At 40.0% G+C, this 24,210-nt stretch overlaps 1 protein-coding gene across 1 annotated transcript in view; it reads left to right on the top strand.

The window, feature by feature from the left end:
* The first annotated feature begins 1,587 nt into the window (after positions 1-1,587).
* The window catches only part of hpse2 (heparanase 2), a 53,811-nt gene continuing 31,188 nt past the window's right edge, over positions 1,588-24,210 (top strand). Inside the window, exons 1-3 of the mRNA XM_041947902.1 lie at positions 1,588-1,868; positions 3,958-4,112; positions 4,852-5,013. Coding sequence (XP_041803836.1) covers positions 1,588-1,868; positions 3,958-4,112; positions 4,852-5,013 — 598 coding nt within the window. The remainder of the gene's footprint in view (positions 1,869-3,957; positions 4,113-4,851; positions 5,014-24,210) is intronic.

Below are 24,210 nucleotides of genomic sequence, written 5' to 3'. Positions count from 1 at the left end.
TTTACGTTTAGTTAAAGAATTAACAGCATCATTTTTACAGACGCATCATTACAAAATACGGCCTGCTGGATTCTTTTGAAGCGTTTAATGGGAACGTTCGTGCGTAAAACCGAAACGTTAACACCTTGTATTATTTTGCGGTTTAATGCATTCGTGAGAGGGCTTGTGGACCGGGATAAAATGGATTAGGTCCAATTTCTGCTCATCTGTGAGACAGCAGTGACCTTAAAGGACCACTTCTGGCTACACTGGCCGCCCGATGAGACTGCGCCCAGGAGGAATCGCAATAGAGTGCACTTTGTTTGGTGTGTTTCTCGCTCACCAGTGCTCCAAGAACATCTGGACAAACAAGTCACATAAAGAGTTTATAGGTGAGCTCCATGTGTAGCAACGTAAACCCCAAATTGGGTTTGAATGTTTTTGAAAAGTGTCCAAACTGTTCATGTGGCCATCTCCAAATGTCATCGGTCTTGAAAAAATGTGCAATCAATCAGTTGTTTGTCAAAACGAACTGAAGTCCCTACAGTACACAGGAACATGAAATATCCTGTTGACAAGATCGCATCTTTGCTTGTTTTGAAGCAGGCCCTCTTTTGTTCGCTTGAGCTGTGCAGCCCTGAGATCCTTGTAGATCTAACAACTTCAACTTTCTGTTGGAGCATTTCATTTAGAGCGTGCAGCCAGCTGGGAATGATGATGATCATTTCCGAGAATTATTTGCATTTGGGTTTATGCCATGAAAATGAACGTATGGTGGGTAAGTCTGAGACGAGGTGAGTTTTAACCTCAGATACATCCCTGGACAGGCCTTTGCGCAGCCCTTAAACGCACTGCAGACATGTTCTGGAATTATTTTTTTTCGCACGAGAGCATTGTATGCATTTTACTCTTAATCCCGTTTTTCTACATAACAATCTTTCCGGAAAATATAGATTTGTATCTTCATAAAATAAATCCGTGCATCACCCAACATAGCTTACTCATTTTGTTAAGATAGAAAGCCTTTTCATCATCATCATCATCATCATCATCATCATCATCATCATAACCTAATAACATTTAAACATGCCTAGCTACTCTTTGATAATGGGCACTGTTTGGGTTTCACTTTATTGCCGCACTCAACTTTGCTTGAGTTATATTTAGATGGCTGGACTATTTTACACACGTTTTCAGAAAACTATTGATGTTCATTTCATCGGAAAACACTTGTATATCTCCGGTATCTAGAAGATACCTCCTGAGACGAAACTGCTGTTTGCCACATGAGCTGAGACGTTTGTACTCATACCTCAGAGAACCTTAGAGGGGCGGTGCTGCCTCCTCTCCTCCTCCCAGCTTCTGGCTCCCACAACCGGGAAGGCTGGTTCGGGGCGTGCGCTCTTGTGAGCAGCTCCCAAAAATACTCGGAGGGGCGGGGGGCAGAGGGGGTGAGACAACTAGACAGGAAGACAGATCCAGATCGATGAGAACGAGGTACAGAACCACCATCGAACTTCGCGGCAGCAGTTTGTTTTTTTCTTCTTCTTCTTCTCACCTTTAAGCCTCATTACGCGCACTGATCCTCCTGCTCCCCAAATCAAAAAGATGCCCAAATCCTCACCTTGCGTATTCCCATGGTCCTCCCTGTGGCTGGCATCTTTGGCTTCTTTGGTGGTGCAGTCGGTGCTTTCTTCCTCCTACTCCTCTCCTTCCTCCTCGACATATCAGAGACCTGCGACCGGTGGGAAGCGACCGGGCTTCATGGAGAGGACGCTGATTCTCCTGGATGTCAACACGCGCAGTCCGATCAGAGTCCTCAACGACAACTTCCTTTCTTTGCAGCTGGACCCCTCGATCATCAAAGACGGCTGGCTGGACTTTCTGAGGTACCAAAGAACTTTCCTGCACACCGACAACATCGATCTGTGTCCGTGTCCGCCTCCAAAATGTTTGGTGGTTCTTTTATTCATTACGCACGCAGCCACGTTGTCTGAATTGCCATAGGGTGAGCCAGCACGTTTCTTCCTCACTCAGTGGTCCAATGCTCCACATTACTGAATGATTTCCAGCGAGCCTGGCAAAGGCCGAACCTATCAGATAATTCAATAACGTAGATAGTGATCGATTGGTTCAGAGGAGATCCATTTCGGGCTTATTGCTCATATAGTTTACACTGTATTCTGTAGACTTAGCGTCTAGACTACCATGCAAATTGACAATTTCACAAGTTATTAACTGCTTTTTTGAGGTTTTATTTTTTATCTTTATAACAACTAAAATCCAACTCCGATTGGGCCAATGCACCCATGTTTTTCAATGTTTTTAATATGCACCGTGAATAGAACTGACTGACTTTCATTTAGTTTTGTGACTTTTCACCTCAGAACAGTCAAAATGTCGCCACGGACGCGCATTGAGACTCTACCCTGCGTCACTGGCGTGTGGTTTGACCATGAATCGTGATATGTTTTTAAATTCTAAATTTAGCCAAATAGCTTGTCAAGAATTCCACGTTTATACTAAACTTTTCAGCTCACAAGAGAGACAAGGCTAAGGACTCATCATGTCCTGGATGGGATTTATCAGAAAATGTTATTCAGTCACATTGTTTAATTCAGCTCATTGTGTCACTGTCACAGATTTGGTAACTAGGATCCAGAAGATGATCTAGGAAGGAAAATATTCCGTCATTTTGTCCAGTATATTTCCAAACTGGAAACCTTTTACTGTGCAAGAATTTTACTTTATGCCTTTGTGCCAATCTTCCCCTCAGAATAAAAGAAGGCAAATGCAAAACCGTTTTATTATTTTACTGTAAACCATTTTAGAGTCCACCACATCACATGCCTCCTTTACAACTTTGTTCTAGGTTTGTTGTTTATTGCTCAATCTTCTCATAATTAATATATAGTATACATTTGCCTTCATTAACTACAACTTGAGTAATGGTTGATTATGAGGCTGAAATAACCTAAACATCAAGCGCTCTCTATTGTAGTCTGCAGGCCTGCCGGCCATCACTTCATGCATCTTCCGTCATTTTATTGTGGCGCTTAAGCCGACTGCCACGTAGGCTGAAATGAAAAAATCAGCCATTTACAACAAAATAAAAGTACATGAGGGACTTGTTTTTCGAAAAATAAAACTTCATTTGCATAAAATATGAACCCTTTTTAATGTCACCTACATCTTAATTGTAATTTTTTCATGCTCCATACACACACAGACACACACACACAAACTACTATATATATATATATATATATATATATATATATATATATATATATATATATATATATATATATATAAAATAGTACTGCAGAATAATTTTAAGTAAGTTTAAGTATTATTTTCAATATCATATTTGTTATCAATGATAATTCTATGTTTTCACTTTGAAGCTGAAAATAAAAGTAGCAGCTTATTATTATACAGAATATTTGGGAAAGCTCCTGAATTTTATATCTGTAGGTCTTAGGTAGGTCATAAATAATAACCCCGAATTTTTTTGCAGTGGAGCGTAAATCCGCTCACAGTCTAAATGTTACGTGTGTTGTTTAACACTTCGCTCAGGTTTTGCTGTACCTGCTGCTTCCTAATGCTTTTTCCATCGGATGACAGATGATGGTGGAGTCGCTGCCTGTTTCTTGGGCCCGCTGATGAGGTTTGAAGATAGGCCTGCGATGCTTTAGCAGCCACAGCAAAGGGAAATTACTTCTGTTGTAGTCATTTGATTGGCTCTTGTTTCATATTTTGGACTACAGATATACTGAAATAAGTAGGAACTGAACGGAACTGAGACTGAAACACACATAAAGGACGACTCGCTTTTCCAACCGGTCTCTGCTCCTCCTAAACATGATCAGGATTGATGAAATCAAGCGAGAAACACACATACCATTTGCACAGCCTTGACTGCCGACACTTGGCGAACGTGTCACGTGAGTGTCTTTTGGTCCTGTGTGTCCGCAGCTCCCGGCGGCTCGTGACCCTGGCGCGCGGCCTGTCGCCTGCCTTTCTGCGTTTTGGCGGAAAGCGGACCGACTTCTTGCAGTTCAATAACCAGAAGAACCTCGCCAAGTTCAGAGGACCGGGACCGGACTACTATCTGAAGAACTACGAAGACGGTGACTAGACCCGACGTTTCTCCTCCTGTACTTGCCTCAAATGTGCATGTCTATTTACAAACTGCGTAGGCGTCTGTTCTTCGCCTGCCCATGTCTTTCCTCTTTGTGTGAACAGTCACACACAATAAATACATTTTACTTCAGAATTATTTTATTCAAATTGTTAAATTACGTTGTTTATTTATTTTACACCGCGTCCATGTCCCTGTAAAACACAGTAGCCTAAGTTGCCAGTTTATGAGGGGCACCTAGCTAAAACTAACGTCGGCCCTCGCTGAAGAGGTGTCTCTAATATTTGGTCAACCCTCACTAAATGTGGTCCACAAAATATCATAAACACCTCTGAGTATAAGACAATAGGCTACAAGTTAACTGCCCCTCAAATTACAGACCCCAAAATCATCATTAAGTTGAATTAAAACCTAATTTTAGCAGTTTCAGCAAAACCTAGAAATTGTAACGTTCGTGGCGCGAGGACAAAATGTATGGCTCTGGTGTTAGCCAGTGCACATTTAAGATAGGTGCTAATACAACAAAACAGACAGTAAGGATATGTGTTGTATTAGTTTTGAACAGCTTATATTAAAAAAAAAAGGAAGACACAAATGTGTGTTAAAAATGATTTCAGAAAGTCTGAACAAGTGGTCCCTACAAATCAATTTTTAAAATAAACACTGAAGTTTTTTAATACTAAAATACTAATGCAGAATTCATGTCTTCCATCTGTGCCGGCATGCAGATATAGTGCGCAGTGACATTGCCCTGGACAAACAGAAGGGCTGCAAACTGGCCAGCCATCCTGACATAATGCTGGAGCTGCAGCGCGAGAAGGCCTCCAGCACACAGCTCGTCCTGCTGAAAGAGCAACTGTCCAACATCTACAGCAACATTACAATAACAGGTAGGAGATCACACACACAAAAATCTGTCTTCTTTTGGCAAATGCTGATATCCTAAGAAAAATGTTTGTTCACATAGCATTGTCTGGACTTGTAGGTCCTGTGGGTCATACACATTCATGCACATGCTTATGTGCACACACGCAAGTTTCAAAGCATGCCAATGGAAACCATCAGCTTTCAGAATGACAAATGTAATTTGTACAGGAGGAATGTGGAGATGGATTGAGGGGTGCAGCAGCAGAGACTGGTAAACAGAGCACTGATGTTTTCACTGGTTAACTCAACCTGACTGCAGAAGGAATTCTGGAGTCCTGATTTTGGGTGGGCTGCCTTTCTTATCTGTGATTGACTGGGATGGAAATGAGGAACTGCAGGAGAAGAAAGTAAATGAGGGATTTGTTTGTTAAAATGACTGCTGTTTTCGGAATTGTCCATAAACCTGTGCTCGGCAATGAGTTGCCTACAAAGATGGAGTCAGAAGGGATCAGTTAACACTCTTTTTGTGGTTTTAAAGGGCTGAGAAGTCCAAATTATTTGGTTTGTTAAGGTAGGCCTAGTAGAGAAAGACTTTGACACTAGGAGACTAAGCTTTAGATGTAAAATAATAAAGGAAGGACTAGAAAAGTACAAAAAGTTTTACCCCACAAGCAACACCAAATAGAACATCGTTGGAGTGATAATACTATTGCAAGTGTTGACTGCTCTACTGCCAACTCATATAGAAACATGCATACTTCCTACTCTCTTCAGCATCTTGGCAAGGCAGTGGGTGGGGATTGTTTTTTGGGTGGGCAGGGTGTTTATTCCAAAACAGAAAACCACCCAGAAAGTGAGTCTTGAAAGCCAGAGAGCTCCTGGAAAAATCATTGTGAACTTGGGAATTGACCAGCAACCCAATCAAAGAGAATACATTAATTTTGTTTTTACAAAGCCTTTAAATAGTTAAAAGATTAGATGTACACGACCCCATGTTCACTGTAGAAATATGAAATATTTGGCCATGTGTTTTGAAAAGACTTTGACAAATTAGATAAAATAAAGAATCCCAATCTGCCTTAAGTAAACTCATTTAAATGTGTCACTTATATGTTTGGTCATTATACACACAAAACCAGTAACCTCACACAAGTGGGTCTGCAATGTGTTTTCCTTAAATTCAGAAGGCCTTACTTCCCTGGGACAAAGTTCTCTGTGTGTTGCCATATGACTGATAGATTCGTACATGAATAAGAAGTATCGGCCGAGTATTTTCAAATAGCCTCAAATGCAACAGTTAAAACATGACCTCATTGCATTCATCAAAGTAGACAAATACATAGAAGAAGAATTTGGACCTGCTTGCATGAGGGGTCAGTTCACAAGTTCACGTCAGTAGTTATACAATACACTGTAGCACCCTGTTTTAATTTTGTCGCAACAGGGACTGACAGATGATCCACATAGGCCCATCATTTTCAAATCTATAATAGACTTTTGCAGATTTCATGAATCTAATATATACAGTACAGAACAATAATGTGGATATGGTGGCCAGGCAGATGCATGCGTTGTATATTTAATACAGCAGCAACAGATAAGAAAATTATATCATGTGACTGTCACACCAGATTTAAGACTGGCAAAACACTGTGTTGAGGCTGCTGTTCAAAACTACAATAACCAAAGTCCCAGACAATATCTAGTCTTAAAATAGCGAAAGAATGTTGTCTTGATATATTGCCCAGCTCTACATCGTCATACCATTTTTTGCGCCATTGTATCTCCATAATGTTTCCCCAAAACCCTGATATTCTCACACCTGTTTTCCTTATTAAACAGAAAAAAAAAACCGTACACCTTCTGAATTTCTCTGAATTTCACCCACCTAAGACTGTTTCCTTAAATCATCATAAATCACACAGAAACAAAATAAAACTCACCCAAACTGCATCGTTTAGTCTTTCCACTGCTCCAACAATGACCAATTCTGGCTTGTCTCTATGCTGTTCTCCCTGCTGCTTCTCTTTGCTGTTGCTGGCCTCTTTGTGCTGATGAGCAAGACTATGTCACTGAGCAGTGGCTCTCACTCATTGTTCAGAGGCAGACCATGAAAACAGCAAATTAAAATGCAAAGATCACCCAAAAAAAGAGAAAACAACCAGGAATGGACTCAGCCCATATATTGTCCAACCCTATTCCTGTCACAAAAGGGATTTTACCGCTGCTCACTTTGCTCAGCTGCAGCACGGAGGCCTGCAGGGGCTGCCAGTCTTTTCAGTGACACTAGTCAAGTGATAATAAACACGGTCATGATATGCTGGTGATAAAATATGCACAACTCTGTTAAGTGAATTCAACTATTGTGCAAACTGTACATTTTCTGGTGAAATGCCAAAAGTTTGAATGTATATATTAACACTGATTTTATAGGTGGGAGTATGAGGAAATATACGTTGAAAATATTGATGTAGCAAAACCTCTGCTGGTAATGAATCACCACTAAGCATTTTCCCACATGCTAGACATCTTTGCAACATGTTACTGATTGATTAGGCCCCCATGGAGTATTCTGTCTTTTGTGTGATGGTTCCTGTTAACGGGTAGAAGTGGAGTTGAGAGACAGACAGCGGCGCCATGCTGTTTTTGTGCAGGTGCCATAGACTGGTGGGTGGTGACTGGGCAAGGAAGCCAAGCGGTAGGACTTTATTTACCGAAGCCGATTTACTGTGACGTGTTCTCACAGTGGCTCTCATTCTTCCAAGCACGGACCCAAGCTGCAGGTCAGCCCCTGGCAAGTGTTATTCAAATGTCTGACCGATATTTTTCAAAGATTGTTTGTAAAGACAAGGCTGCTATTTTCTTTTAATGGTATAAAAAGTTGTCTAACATATGTTGACTGTTTTTTCAGTCCAGAATAAGCTCTGATGACTCTGAAAAAATCCTGAAAGTGATAGCATGTTTGTGATATGGTCTCATTATTACACTCAGCTTGTTGTGTAAGCTAGAATCTGTGCAAAGACTTCTCTGTGGTGGAAAGTAACGTGGGCACAGAGGCACTGGGGATGTGTGTAAACGTGGTCTGGTAACAATCAGCCAAGCTTCACTTTGTGTGTGTGTGTGTGTGTGTGTGTGTGTGTGTGTGTGTGTGTGTGTGTTTGTGTGCATGTGTGTGAAGGCAGGTGGTGTTTAAAAGACCTTTAACAGTCTTGCTCCATCCTTTTCCACTCACCGCTGTCTGACCTTTGACCTAGGCTTGTTAGAGCTATCAATAATGGGGCCACTCTGAGCTAATACACACACCCATGCATGCAGACAAGCATCCAGCAGGGGATTTAAGTTGAGAAAATACCCCGAGCTCAGACAAGGTCATAGCCAGCGTCATCTCATGTCTCTCTGCAGGAGTATATCCCTCCATCAGGGGTCACGTCTTCAGTTCTCTCTTATGTTCCTTCTTCTCCATGACTTAACACCTCTCCCTCATTTTCTCACTCATGTTTACTGTTAGTTTAGCTGTGTATATTGTGACTTCATGTGAAAGTCCTATGTTTATTTGGCACCTTCGAGAATGAGGCAGTCAATCCGTTCAACTTATGACCTCAATGGCCTCATCTGCGTGTTTAAGGCTCAAAGGATAAACACACCTCAATTCAGGAATTCCTATACCGTGTTATTCTTGTCGTCTAAGGCCGGCCTATCAATATTTGCGAACACGGACAAGAAGAAAATCTTCCCAAAGCTGGGAAACTGGAGAAGCAAGAGTCAAACATCGGATGTTTTCAGTTATAAGGTCTGCAGCTGCTCATGGACAGTGGACAGTGAATAGGAAACTTGTTTTGCTATTTCTGCTGGAGGGATATCTCTTTCACTGTTTTCTTTGACATTCAAGAGGAAACATTGTGCACAACAGAAAATTGTACATGATGTAATCACATGTATCATTTTGAGTTCCTTGTACAGATGTACAGTAAGGAAAAAACTTACTTGGTCTTTATTAGTACAAGCAGCCTCATACATAAGGAAAAATAAGTAGTTCTTTGTATTATGATAAATACAAAAATACCAAGATTACAAGTGTAAGTGCCTTTTAGCAGAAAGGCTTTGTTTGGGATTTTTAATTGGTTGAATCACAACTTGGACACTGAGGTAATGTTGCTGTTGGACAAGTTATTTTAGCCATCTGGATGAGATGGAGGGGCTAAGTAGGACAGCTCCTCAGGAAAGCACTAACCTAGATGGGAGATGAGCAGGATTCAGAGCCAGATTAATGGAGAGAAAAACACACATGCTGTAAAACATGAACATAAATACATCTAGAAAGTGCAAGGGTACAGCAACAATCTGAACTTCAACATCAGCTGGTACTGGGCACCTTCAACATTAGTTGTGATGATGGGACTTTTGTAAACTTTTGCTTTGTCTACAGTTGCTGAGTGGAGAATGAATACAGGGTAAGATGGAAAAGGTGAAACATCTTGAGACTTTCTTCCATGACTTCTAATTTCACAAAACTGAATGGATAATGTTATGCACCAAAGGAATTTTGCACGCAAAAGTGAATGTAGCTTGATACTTTAAATCAGGCATGTCCAAACTATTCCATAAAGGGCTGTGTGGCTGCAGGTTTTCGTTCCAACCAAGGAGGAGCACACCAGGCTGGAGTCAATAATCAGCTGAACTCAGTCTTCAGCTGATAATTAGGTGACCTCTTCATTGGTTGGAACAAAAACCTGCAGCCACACAGCCCTTTATGGAATAGTTTGGACATGCCTGCTTTAAATCAATCGATTCCTCCTCTGCAGAGACGAGAGCTCAGGATAGCCAGTGTGCCTGTGTGTTGCATGGAGACTTTAAAGTTTTAATGGAATGTAGTAAAAACAAAGCTAACAAAGGGGATGCAGGTGGCTGGTTTGACACCAGGGCTTTTAGTTTTTTATTATTATATCCTAAGTTTTGGTTAGAGGCATCACATTAAAGAGCATTATTTTCATGTGAGATGAGTCTAGAGTTGGCTTCATGATCAGGCAGATGGCATGCAGCCTGACATCATGATTTGGACTCTTCTCTCTCTTTCTTAGTCTGATCTCACGTGGGGAGTATCAAGTGACACAAGTGTTTACAGTGTCTAATCAGTTGTTAGGTTTAAGTAAACATTGCTCAGGGTACATGAGACACTAATATTTGAGCCCCTCTCTTTGAACTGCCACAGAGATGCAGCAGTCACAGCCAGAAGCCTCTTATTGGGAGCTACAGGGCTCCATAGAAAGGGAACATGAGAAGAGCAGCAATATAAAGAAGTGTGAGGCAATACTAATGTAACCCTGCTCTCACAACAAACGTGCAAGTGCTCTAGAGCAAGGCTATTACTTTCATCTGAGGTAGTGGCTAGCAGCTGCATCAGCCAGAGTGCAGCGTGTTGCACGCTGCCCTGACTTTCTACCACATTTGTGGCTAAAGTTCAACAAAATTGAACTTTGACCCCAAACACGCTGGCCTCCATGATGCACATTCTGGTGTTGGTCACCATCACCTGTAACGTAACCTTACAGTAACTTGGTTGCCATGTGCAGATGTTGTAGAAAGCAATAGATAAATAAATGAATAAATAAATAGGCAAAAAAAAATGTTGCCCCTGGAACGTTGGCTTTGCAGAATGATCCAGTTTTGATGCTCTTGAGTTGCTGCATAGAGGAGAATGGAGGAAAATTTAATTTTGTGCATCTCTGAACTATTTTCTGACTTGGGATAAACATTTTAGTCAGCATGGTGGAAAATAAATAGGATATATGTGACTGTAAATATGTGATTGTTTACATTCCAATGAAGCTTGTAGCATCCTAGTGAGCTGCTTTGTAGGACGGATAATGCCTTTTGGGCTTCACTCTACACTTGACCTTGTGAAAACTACACTATGTGCACTTGCACATTTGATGTGAAACCGGTGTAACTAAACAGGACACGTTTTAGTATTTTACAGTTGTTTTGACTGGGTTATCACATCAGAATTTTAATGCGCAAAACTTGTAGTGTAATGCAATAATGAGAACAATGACTGAAGAGAAAGTCATTTCATTGACAAAAAGCATAATGAGTTTTTAAACAGGATGTGCAAAATAGCAGGGGGTTAAAAATTTAGACTGACAAGCATTAGCAGTATGCACAGAAAGGAGAATCTACTGAACATCTGTGAATGGCTCGAAAATGTTTTCATCATAACAAACTGGCACAGCTGTCTATAGTCAGAGGGGCCTTTAGTTATAACTTTCTGTTTTTACTCATTTGAAAATCAAAACATATTTTCTTGCAACAGTGGGAAACATGCTCCATCCTTCCTATTAGTTCTGCTATACAACTCCTCCCAGCCTTTTATCCACTCCTTCCTTAATGTTTAAGCCTCTTTGGTAAGGACGAAGTAGAATTGTTTCTCCAACGCCTGCCTTACCTCTTTGTTTAAAATTCCCTCAGCGAATATGTGCACACACTCATATACAAGATGTGAATTGTGAAGGATTCAATTTTTGGTGTTGGAACCCCACCAGTGCCAGGTCTATCTCCAGCTCTCTGCTGAATACAGATTTATGTGGGGTTCTCCTGCCAAGTTTCACACTGTAACACTGCAGTGCAGCCAGTTGCCGTGACGGTGAAAGAATGAATATAACCTGCTCTGATTTGTTGATATCCATAATGATATTATTAAATATGAGCAGTCATTGTGGATCTTGGAAAGAGCAGGAATAAAACAAAGAATGTTATAGGATGTGTGTATGTTTTTACACATAACAGATTGCCCAGCTGTTTGCCTCGCTGCGCTATCAAAAGACAAGTATCTGAAACCCTGTTGTGTGGTACGGCCAACAGGAGTCAAAACTCATAAATCTACTGTAAGCAGAGTATACATGTTTTTCTAAATTAAGCTTTGGAACATCACCATATCAATGCAGTAATCTCAAACAGTGGTTCCAAACGATAAGCTACTCGTCTACATAGTTAAGTGAAGTAAAATGAAAATCCTCTTCTAAGAAGGGACATTTACCATATATTTATTTGAAATGTTTGAGAAAACCTCTCTTCTCTTTTGAGAAGAGAGGTTTTCTCTCTTTTCTCTTTTGAGAAGAGGTTTTGTATTGATCTCTCACCTCACACATTAGTAATTAAATCTTTTATAGTCTTTTTTCCCTTTCAGCACAAATTCTCCTTACTTCTATAACTTGAATTGATGAATGAAACCGACTGAACAATTTTGTATGGATTAATTTAGTGCTTTTTTAATTAGTTGAATAAAAGAAAGCTGCTGCTTTTTGCACTTACAAGAAGAGTCTTAGAGATTTTTGACACTCAATGACATTTCTGTTTCTGCTCATTATTAGTAATTGACAAAGAGACAAAGGGAATGTGAAACACACAGCAAGAGGACCAGATATGCTAATGGTCTGTGGCCAGATATGTGCAGGGATTGCTGATATAAATGATGTCTAGCAAGCTGAACTCTTAAGGAATCCATGAAAATACCAAGTTTAAATCTGAATCACCTTTTTAAATAAAGTTTTCCGCCTCCTGTTGCATAGTGGATTTGAATTCTGCTAAGCTTGGTTTCAGGGCTTCATGGCAAATTGTTTGTGGCATTAGAGTAAATGATGCCAACGATCGACACACTGACGATGATAGATTAAAACCAGACCAGGGAGTGCCGTGAAAATCACTAACAATGCTGCTGGCATGAACCAGGCACAGCAAATTGAAATCTTGGCAAGTGTTGGTTGCATGGGACACCAAACACTGAGTCTGGCTGGTGGAATCAAACCTGCCTGGCAGCTACTGGACAAAACCACTCAAGTAAAATAGAATGAGATTTATTATATTATAGTAACCAAGTTAATCAGTGTGAACATTAAATCGTGAAGAACTTCATCATTTGGACAGTAGAGGCAATGTTCTGCACTATATTAACCTATTGACTTTAATTGCATTATCTGTGTCAAACAAAACAAAACATGCTCATTTGTGTTTTTTCTCAAAACCATCTCTGCAGCTAAACATCCCTGCTCTAAGTTTTGGTGTCCTACATTTGTGGTTTTCATTGCGTTAGCTGCATTTGTCCTGTGTGTGTGTGTGTGTGTGTTTAATGTCATGTTCTTTTTTAAGCACATCTCTAATAAGAATCATTCTTTAAATCCCGAATGATTCATTTAGTCATGTTCATGTGCACAGAGGAAAGTTTTGGACCCAGAATTAAGCCCTGCGGCACACCACTGTGACTGCTACAGTTTCACACGTGGAGGCTTTTTACAGTGTAGCACAGAGTAGAATACTAAGACAAAAGAACTCAGTCAGAAAGTGAGTACACAGAAAATTACACAACCTGAGTATATTCCATGTGTCTTTGGCTGACTTTATTACATGCTGTTTTTTCAGTCTTACCTGTCAGTTTACAATTATCAGCATTTATGTAAGCTCAGCATGCAACTCTTTTTTTTTCTTTACTCCTTCCACATGGCCTGCACAGATCTAGTGGTGTCTATTTTTCCTTGATCGGAAGAATACCTAGAGTGTTTAAATCATGGATGGACATAGCATGTAATTCCATGTGCTTGCAATATGCCCTGAGACAAGTGCCAGCAACCTGCAAACGAATGTCATTTTAATAGCCTGATGCATGGGAAATGTTTGAAAGCAGTCCTTCCTCTCCCGTGATTGTTTGGCATGACATCCAACCTCCACATTTTTCCCCAGAACTCTAGAAAACATACGTTTTGTGTCAAATTTCAAATCATGGTACTGCGTTATTGACTGCTCTGATCCAGTTCGTACCAATTGGATGGACCTGTAGGAGGAATGCTGGTACCTCTGGAAGTGTGTGTGTGTGTGTGTGTGTGTGTGTGTGTGTGTGTGTGTGTGTGTGTGTGTGTTTGTATGTGTGCACCGTATGTGTGTGAGTGTCAGCTCTGTATGACTCCAGATGAAGTTGTTATCCTGAGGGGAAACATGCCTCCTTCATTACCAGCGAGACACATTTTATTTCCTTAATTTGACTCTCAGGCTGTCATCCGTTATTTATGAGATTGCCCTATGTGTGTGTTTGTGTGCCTGTCCATATGTATTCATTGTGTGTTAAACTTGTACTGGAACTAGGGGCTAGTAAGGGGCTATAAAGCAGTAAACACTGTTTAGAGAGGTGATTTGACCTGGTGTTTAAGAATGTTGCACTAATGTTTCGTCTTTCAACTACATGCACTGGAATTTAAACCACTCATTAGCGTCACACAAATGTTTGCAGGCATTTCTGCATGTGTGTGTGGGTGTGTGTTCATGGAATGAGTCTCCTTTTCCTTGTTGTGAGAGAACAGTGTAGTTGAGTCATCATCAGTGAGGATTAGAAGAGTTCAGTTGATTTTGAGAACAACACAATTCTGTGCTATTGCACATATCTTCTCACATAGCTGCAGACCAAATATTGTCACCTCTTCCTTCTTTTCTCTGACTAAATGTATAATAATAATAATAATAATATGTAAGACATATTCAGGGTTTTTTTTCTCTGTGATCCTAAAACTTTCCTTGTAACCCGGTCTCAGAAATAAAGTTTATATAATGCTAATTTGCAACAGCAATTGTCTTTAGAAAGAAACACAGTGTTGCACAAATTACATTTGTATGATGACACGTATCTGCAAAGTCACAGACTGTATCTGAGCCTAACCAGCTTCCAAGCCTAACATTATCGAGATGTATGTCTTGCATCCTTCCCCTTTTCTTCACCAAAATCTGTTCCTTGTTTAGTTTGTATCCAACATGGTAGCTTTGCGTAAGTTTTCTATCATAGTTTGAATGATTCGTTTCTTTCTTCTCGTTTAAATCATTTCTCTGAATGTGTGAGTTTGCCTACTTAACTGAGGAAATGCCAGCCAGTGTTCATACTCCAGCACTGGGGACATTAATCTCTCTATGTCAAAGTCCCCCATATATTACTTTAAACTCCTGAAAGTGTTGCTTGCGTAAGAGTTTGACGTGTTTCTCTTCTGGCCACTTGTGAATCCTCTTTAATTCTTCTTTTTTCTTTTTTTCACTCGGAGCATATGGCTGGTTGGATTGTGTTGGACCTTGTCAGGGGCCATCTATCACTCCATGGTGTCCTGCTGAGTTGGAGATTCACAGCGCAGCTCTCAGCCCTCAAAATGAGAAAACAAGAGCGAGAGGGAACAAAGTTCGATTAAGACTGGGGGAGGGAGAGGGGGATAGAAGGCGTGAGAAATTAAATAACAGCAACAGACAGATGGTAGGAGCAAAGAAAGCAAAGAAAGAACAAAATATATAGATGAATAAAACATTTTTCCTCATATGAGATCAGCAAAAAGTGTTTTTCTCTAAACCAATATTTTTTACCATCCCAGACAGCTCTGACAGTGTAGACCCGTTGACCCAGCCGACACCTGTGGTGTAAAACTGTGCCTTCAAGGTTGAGCAAATCTTTAAGGCCTCAGGGTTCAGTAGCCTCACACTTATTAGACTCTCCAACAGCCTCAGAGCACAAATAACATCCTCAGAGCTCTCTTAAGAAAACATCTTTAACAAAAAGGGTGTTTCCAAAGACCTTTCACAAGCCACAAAAAATTTGAAATTTGCGTCAATTCTGGTTACCTCTACACTTTCAGATGGAAAACAGAACAATGCATGTCTCATATTGTATCTCATATTATATTTTTGTGCCATCAAAAAGTGCATATTTCTAAATGTAGCTATTATTATTTAGTATTGTTTCTGATGTATTTATATTTCAGTATATAAAAGGTAATGCTTAGTTGCGTTTTATATCAAATTTACAATCTGATTTTGACCATAAAACTGTATTAAAACAACTGTTCTCTATGTTCAATCGACAAAGAAAAAAGACACAGTAATTGATAAAATGTGTCCTCCCTTGTTGAAGGGTTGAGAAAGAGAATAAATTTCTACTTGCTCCAGAGGCATCACTCCTGGCTGTGAATGACCTCTGACCCACACATAAAACGAGGACATGTATGTGCCCCTGAGGGATATGTCAAGAAGCTACTTCCTAATTATCTGCGTAAGATGGTGTCTGAAGAGCTCCGAGAGCATCCGTCTGTTACTTATTAAAAACAAATGAAAGTAAGAAATGGTAAAATGAACATCATGAGCATGACACACATTACTTACCAGGAGATGTTTTTGTCCTCTTGTATCTGCTGTGTCACCCTTAGGCTCTTGAAATATCCCAAAATACTCACAAGTATTTATAGAGACAGGAAATTCAGACAGACTGTTAGTGAGGTTAGGATGGATGACCGATGGAAAAAAGCTGCCTCAGTGACGCCCTAGTAACTTTTATGTTATTTGCCAAAGCTACATTTAGATTCAAATACAGGTCAAGAACATTTTCCTTCACTATAAGCAACACACTATTTAGACTGTGTTATAGTCCAGCTTGGACTCCAGCTTTTTTGAATTAGCCACCTTCTCGACAGCTTTCATGAAATCTTACTGTGACGATGAAATCATGAGTTGCTGTGTTGAAGCAACATCTCCTGACACATCTGCAGGGCTTCTATGGTGGCCACTATTTGATCCATTGAAGCACTGAAGCTTCAGTATTAACAAAGGCACAGAGGTTCTGAATAAAGTAAATGTTGCTGGCCATAATGTTGGTAGTCTTTATTCAAATAGATCATGATCAACATACATTATTCAGATTTTAAAAAAAGTTGGTAGGCTGTAACATAAGTAAAATAATGTGATAATTTGCCAAACTTTTTTGAGTTATACTCACTTGAAAACAGTACAAAAACAATATATTTAATGTTTCACCTCTTCAACTTCATTGATTTTTTTTAAATGTATGATTATTCTGAAGTCATGTTACAAACAAGTTGGGAGAAGACCAGCAAAAGACTGGCAAAGTTGTGAAACACACCAAGAACACCTGTTTGGAACATTCCACAGGTAAACGGGCTCATTGGTAACAGGTGATAGTATCATGACTGGGTATGAAAGGAGCATCCTCGGAAGGCTCAGTCGTTCACAAATGCGGATGGAGCGAGGTTCACACTTTGTGAACACATGATTGTTTAAAGGATGTTGCTACATGCACTAAGGAATACTTTGTAAATCCGTTGTCAATAAACACAGTTCATTCTGTTTTTATTCACATTGTACACAACGTCCCAACTTTTTTGCAATCGAGTTTGTACATTTTGGCCGTTTGCAAACTGAACACAGTTATTCATGTCATTTATTCTCTCAAATTCCCACCATGCAACATGAATATGGACCATCATGCACAGCTGTAGAGGAAGAACATTGTTTACTAGGGAGAAATGCTACATAAGTGTCTCATATAATGCATAAGGGGGAGAGATACTGTAAATGTCATTAGCTGTAAGCTTTATCAGCAGGCATTCGGCTCATGGATTGTCTTTCTTGCTCAGCCTCAACACCAAACATCTAACTCATCTGTGTACAAATCCAGACAAGAGCCTGATAACATGTGTCCTTTACGAAGCTCCAACCCTACAGGTGCCCAGCTACCTTCCAAAATAATGATTCAGTGCAGACATTGTCAAAAAACAGCCAACTAACAAACAGCTGCAGTAACCTAACAACATAATCCAGAGTTCCAGGAAACAGCTGAAATGTAAAATCTTAAATGGAAACTGACTTCATAGCAGAATTGTCCCTTAAATGTTTTCGCATTTGTGTTTGTTGTAAAAGATCCTGATTACTGAACATCTTTAGGTAGTAATGGATTACAGTGTGGCTTTTTGTTTACACTGTTTTTGGTTATAAAAATGTTGTCGACTGAAATGAGAGAAGCATGATGTGTTTTTTGGTCAGACAGGGCTTTGAGAGAGTCTGTAAGTCAGAACCCACATCTCTGTCAGAGCCTAGATATTTGTTTGTTTGTAAATCTTAAAAAGTATGCTAGAAACTTGGACAGACACATATGGAAGCCAGCTCAGGCTTGGCTGTTAGGATGGTAACCTACTTTTACTGAGACCAACAACAGATAGCGGTTTGGCTACATCTTAAGATCAGTCACCTCTGAAAAGTTTATTGGCTCATTAGAGAGGTAATGGAAGCTTAATGTTAGATGTGTGACCAAATTGTTTTCTTTCTTATTTGCCAAAGTCTCTCTTTGTTTCTGTTTTTGTTAATTGGCTTAAGTATCCAGTAATTGGTGCCTTGGGTTTTTATTTGGGCATTTTATTAGATGCCGGTTGATGTATGGTTACAAGATGACAGAGAAAATATGTAAGCTATTTTATGGGCTTTCATCACTTAAGCAGCGCAACACATTTAAAACATATTTAATTTATATCTTAACTGTAATATGCAGCTGTTTATGTGGCGTAAAGAAATAAAGAAAGAAGGGGAAAAAAGGAAAGAAAACTGAGGGAAGAAAGAAAGACAGAACTGGACTGGACTCATGCCTGGGTCTCATGGGTTGAGGCACTTCACTTCGTATAGCTGTTTGCCCTCCAAGCCCGTTTGCTCCGACGCTGTTTGATTCTGCAAGACACTGTGCTATGTTATTGAAGGAATTTTATGAGTCCATAAGTGTGTAATGAAATTTGCCTTGCTCAGGGGAGTGAAGCACGGAAAGGAAAAGTGGAATTGAATTTTCGGTGGTATTTTCCTCAGACCTGCATTCCCTTAGGGACCGTACAGGACTGCTTGCAGTGGCCCAGGCAAGAAGAGGCCAAGTGAAACCTTTCCCCGAGGTTTTGAACCTCTGCTGTGAATGGCAGGAGCCAACACCTCTAACCAAAGGCAGATGTTTGGCTGGCTGGGCTTGGCCTGGTCCTTCCCCTGGCAGAGTAGGAAACCCGGGGTCTGATGCAGCCCCACTCGCAACGCTAATAACCTTGGCTCAATGTCACTCGTTCTCTCCTTGGTGAACTGCACTGCCTTCAAAATCCTCTACTGCAGGTCCAGAAGAGACATGAGGACAGTCACACCAGCATTAGCATCTCAACACTGAAGTGATGCTGCAGGCGATTCTGTCACACTGTTGGATAACTGATATCTCCTGATTTTTTATTTCTGCAGACCATAATTTAAACCATAACTGTACTGTGACCTTCTGTTGTGTAGCTTTCAGGTATAATTCAACCAGAACCAACCAGACGCACACTGGCTAAAGTTGTAAAAAACAGTAAAACGTTTCTATCATAGCATAAAAATTAGTCAAGGGTGAATTTAGTAGCAGGTTAGTGCTGTCAAATCCAAGGTCTTCATACACACTTATCTAAAAGATGATAATGCAACTCATTATTGATACATAAATCTTGAATAATCTCCTAGATTCAAATGTTTTATTTGTTTTTTGAAATATAGCCATCTCCTGTGTTTCATAGTGATTCAGAGTAGACATTGAAGATACAGGACACTTTGCCTTGTCATCCCCTCCTCCCAACATGAAACCTTTTGAAATACTTCACAGGTAACCTAAATTGATCTGTATCCAAACACAATCCAGACAAGGGAAAACGCATGTTATGCAAGGTGTTAATGCGTCATGATTGGAATGTGATCAGATCTGCCTGACCACATCTGGAGTAAGTCTAACTCGCATTGTGTTTGGATCTTAGGTAGGTGGAAACGCAATCCGACTCTGTGGGCGACACAATATGACATATTTTCCATATTTTTAGCCAACACAAAATGTTCAAATTTAGGGAGCAAAAGATGCATTATTCAACAGAACTGCATGAAAATTAAAACAGTAAGGGTGACAAATGAATGATATACAGGAAGAAGTGTGTGTGAAGGTGTGCATTCCACTCATTTCTGCTGTTGATCTGCTGTTAACGAGGCATGTAATTAATCTAGTCACAGAGGCAATATGCTGGTAAAGTAGCATGCCCGAACAAACTGAAACAGTATTTTTTACACAAAGAAACAAATAACCTGATGTGTTACATATGCCAAATTTAGAAGAGTGGACAAATAATCAGTTTTTTTTCATAGCATGTCACAAGTTTGTGCACTTTCCTGTCACTCACCAACTGACAAAACTCCCTGATTTTTGAAGGGAGTCTGGGGCTGATTTGCCACTACCTCAGATCACTCTCAAGCAGGTTTTGCTGTGGAGGACCGAGATCTGATCTCAAAGAGAACATTGAGAGCACACTAAAAATACCAGATGTAAACGCAAAACCAGTTTACTATCTATGTAACGTATCACATTTTAACACCAGGTTTAAATGGGTTGTAAATGTCCATTTTAAGCTTCTAATCTGTGGATTTAGTTTATGCCAGATAGCTAAAGACTTTGTCCTTTTGTAAGTATACCCAAGTCATCACATCCACATCCTTAGGAGAAGTTTGAAATATGAAAGTTTCTTTTACCACCCTCAGTGCAGATTGGTCCACACTACGGTAGAATGTAAACAAAGAGAAAGTTCACAGAAAGTACAGAACCAGCATAATCCTAAAATATTTTTCTTTCTATAACTTTTTTTCAACAGAGTAATGTAATGGCCCTGTCACTTCTGCCTCTTGCAGATCAATTGCATTGACTGTTGTTCGAGTAGATTATTGTGTAATGTTTAAGTAATCTATGATGGAGAAAGAGCTGGTGTATCAAGCACTGCATTGGTGTTATTGGTTAGAAATTTGAACAACTACAACTCTTCGCTACACTTGGATTGGTTTATCATGCATACAATAGTGTCGAAATAGTGGCCATCAAATCGATTAAACAAATACTGAAAGTGTTTATTCATCTGTACTGAGCAAGCTTGCTAACATTTTGACAGGTCGGTGTATTTTTTGAGGTTTCCCGCAAGGGGTGTAAATGAATTGGTATTTATTTATAAAGTTGAACAAACCCTTTAGCATACAGTACAGCCTCGCATCATTTGAAAGCACCACTGCAAGTGTTAAAGCACTGAAGCAGAATGTCATTTTTCAAACCTCAGACATCTAAACAAACTCAATGACCAAAACAAAATAAAAAAACATATCAAATTCTCACGTGATTGCAAGCCTCTGCCAGACATGTCTTAGTGGAGATAGAAAACACAAATGGTGGAAAAAGTTTGGTTTTCAAATGTGGACATTTGCTCAGATCCTTATAATGCAGCTTTAGGTGCTCGACAGACAGTACAAGACTGAAGAAAGCAGGTTTGAGACTTATGGTGATATTTGTCAAAGTGATTGGTTTTGTTGGAAGAAGTCCCGTTCTCTTTCCCCACAAACATGTGGCAGGAAAATCCATCACAAGTCCCAGCTTTGTCATAACAGTTTGCTTCAGAAGCTCAAATGGGACTTAAAAGTTAGGAGTTATGGGAAGACATACAGTCCGCCTGGCTGAGGCACGTGCCCCCTGTAGTGTTTGTCCTTCACTGGCCACGGGGAACTGTACTGATTTCTTTTCTTTCCTTTTACATGGCCTGCAATGCCTTGGAAATTGTTCTTTTATCATCCTAAGCTGTGCTAGATTGCCAACTTTACACTGATGTATCAAGCTTTTACAAGGATTCATTACATGCAGATGCGTCAGAATAATGTGAATTACAAATAAGTTATACTTAAAGAAACTTGTATAAGAAAATCTGGCTATTTTACATGTTAAGGGACTGTGTGTGAAAAGTATTTCCTTGGCTCAAAGTCATTGGCAAAGGTTTTGTGACATTTCTACAGATATAATCCAAGAATAATTGTGACATAAATTTATAAAATGTTATTCCATCACTCATTCAATTATATTTGATTTGGTTAATTATCAGTGATTATATTTAAATGACAAAATAACACATGGCTTACATGGTCAGTACACTACAAAAGTAACATTCTTAAAAACATTTTGTAACTTTTCCCATGTGATATTATGAATGTATAATTACATGTAAAGCTGTTGTAATGCAAGATGGGGATTCTGTAACTGTTTAATCTGGCTCTGCTCTTTCAGCTGAAGACAGAACCTCCAGTTTAACTGAAGCATAAGTAATGTGTGTGGATATAGTTTGAGAGTGGAAGATGATTGCTGCGATTATGGTGATTATTCTAACAGTGAAGGGGAGTCTGGGATACCGTGTGTTTGCTTTGCTGCCCTGCTTGGGATCTGGTCTTCATAACCCTCATCCATCACACGGCCTCGGATCAAAGATACCCTCCTTGAGCTGGGAATGTAGCAGATGTCCTAAATGCCCCAAAACAAATGTTTTTTTTGCCTTTGGTTTGCCAGTCTTACAATTTTTGAGCATGATGAATTTCAAGGTGTTAAAACAGGCATTTGTTAAGAGCCTGAAAATGTTCCTCCTTTGGATGAGTAATCAGTAATCTGCGCTGTGTTTGCAGCCTAAGCAGGTGTTTCGTGGGAAGGCCTGCAGACATTGTTTTAAGTCCAAACTCTTTGATGGTTCAGGGGCAGTAAAGCCCTGGGCTAGTTGCCCTCTTGTTTCACTCATTTGCCCGCTGGAGTCTTGTTTCTCTGCAATTACAGAGCAATCAGAGCTCAATTACAGCATCAGCAGAGGTGTGTGACGAGATGGCTAACCGGATAAGAGGTGGAAGCTTTACAACCGCCCTCTTTGGAGGTGACAGTGTTACTAATCTCTGATAGTAAAAATGTCAGGCGTGGCTCCTACACCCCTATCTTTAACAACTCCACCCTAAAGAAAAATGACATTAATGTCACAGTAGTCAGATTTTATGTGTTCAATGAGATGCTCTGAACACAGAACTGCTAAAAATATGCATTGATACACGCATCATCTGCTGGACCTTTTGTTTTATATGGCTGACAGTATATTTCCTTTTCAAGAGCTTAAAAGCCTGTACTTTGGGGTGTGAGGTAGCTCACCTGGTAGGCTCTTTCCTTACTGCAGTGGCCTAGGTTTGATTCTGACCTGTGCCCCTTTGCTGCACTTCGTCATCTCTCTCTACCCCTTTCCACATAGGAAAAATTTACTCTTTACAAGTTTAGCCTTGAACATTCATGGTTTTATGTGACATGACACATAAAGTGCCACAGACATCAATCAGGAACTCACATTAGGTTTGTTGCTAACTTAGTCTTCTGTACAAGAGTGGACACGTGTCAGGTGTAGAGTATGACAGGGGAGTGGATTTTCATTCCTGTCCCATCCCAATCCCGTTCCTGCATGTGTTTTTTAAGGGGGGTAGTATTCTTTAGGCAGTTGAATGATTTTGATTCGATGTTCTTGCGGCTGCAGCCACAAACACAAATATCAAAGCAAATAGAGCGGCACAGTTTCTACACACTGCGTAGCGAACACACACACAAATGCTTCATTGCTGGGCAACGCTGGCTATTCTGGGACTTGTACACAGTGAAGTCCTCAACAATCTGTTCTTGGTTCAGCATCTTTGCTCGATCATTCTCAGGGCATATTATAACCAGTCCCGTCAGACTCACTGCCCCTGCGCTCCTCAGAGTTTTCAAACACTCATGGCTATGACTATGCTGAGGTGCAATAATGACTGACAGAACAACAGCATAGCATTATGTTCAAACTAAAGTGTTTTATATAGTAGCGTTTATTCATATTTGAACTGCATATTTATATAAAGAATCTAAACAAGCCTATTGTTACTATGAGTCCTGTCCCGTCCCAGTCACGTGATCAGTGACCAGCGAAACTCCCCATGCTGTGGGAATCTTGAAAAAATGTCAGCTTCTAGTGTGTTGTTGTACCTTGGCTTACAGAAGAAGCTGCTAAACAAATATCCACCAGGGGAAAATTGTACTGCTAATGTCGTTTGCCAGGCAAGATACCCTTTTAGCTACTTACGTATAGCACATTGAAAAGTATATATATATATATATAAAAAAAAAACTTACCTGAAAATATAAAACCTGCATTAATTTATGTTTCTGTTGTTTTTTTGACAATGGGGTGTAGTGGCAACACTTGGCAACACAACATTGATATCACCTTGTGATATAAAAGTTGTCATGGCTAAGGTGTTAGCAAACAGTTTCCTATTTACTCACTCAAGGAGTAGCATTAGCATTAATATAGAATCGTGTTTCTGGCCACCGGATGAGTATAAATCCAATATTCATTTCCTGTAAAAAAAATAGCCGTATCTTTCGCTGTAAAGCAGAAGCTGTTATGTGCTCTGTAGAGCTGAGAGGAACTCCACAGCTGGTGATAATTCTCTGGGGGTTTGTGCTTATGAGTGAGGCCTTTCACATAACACATAGTCATTTGATCCTTTGTTGATAGAAAGTATTA

The sequence above is a fragment of the Chelmon rostratus genome, chromosome 11 (assembly GCF_017976325.1).
Source record: "Chelmon rostratus isolate fCheRos1 chromosome 11, fCheRos1.pri, whole genome shotgun sequence".
NCBI lineage: Eukaryota > Metazoa > Chordata > Actinopteri > Chaetodontiformes > Chaetodontidae > Chelmon > Chelmon rostratus.
This window is presented reverse-complemented; position numbering and strand designations above follow the sequence as displayed.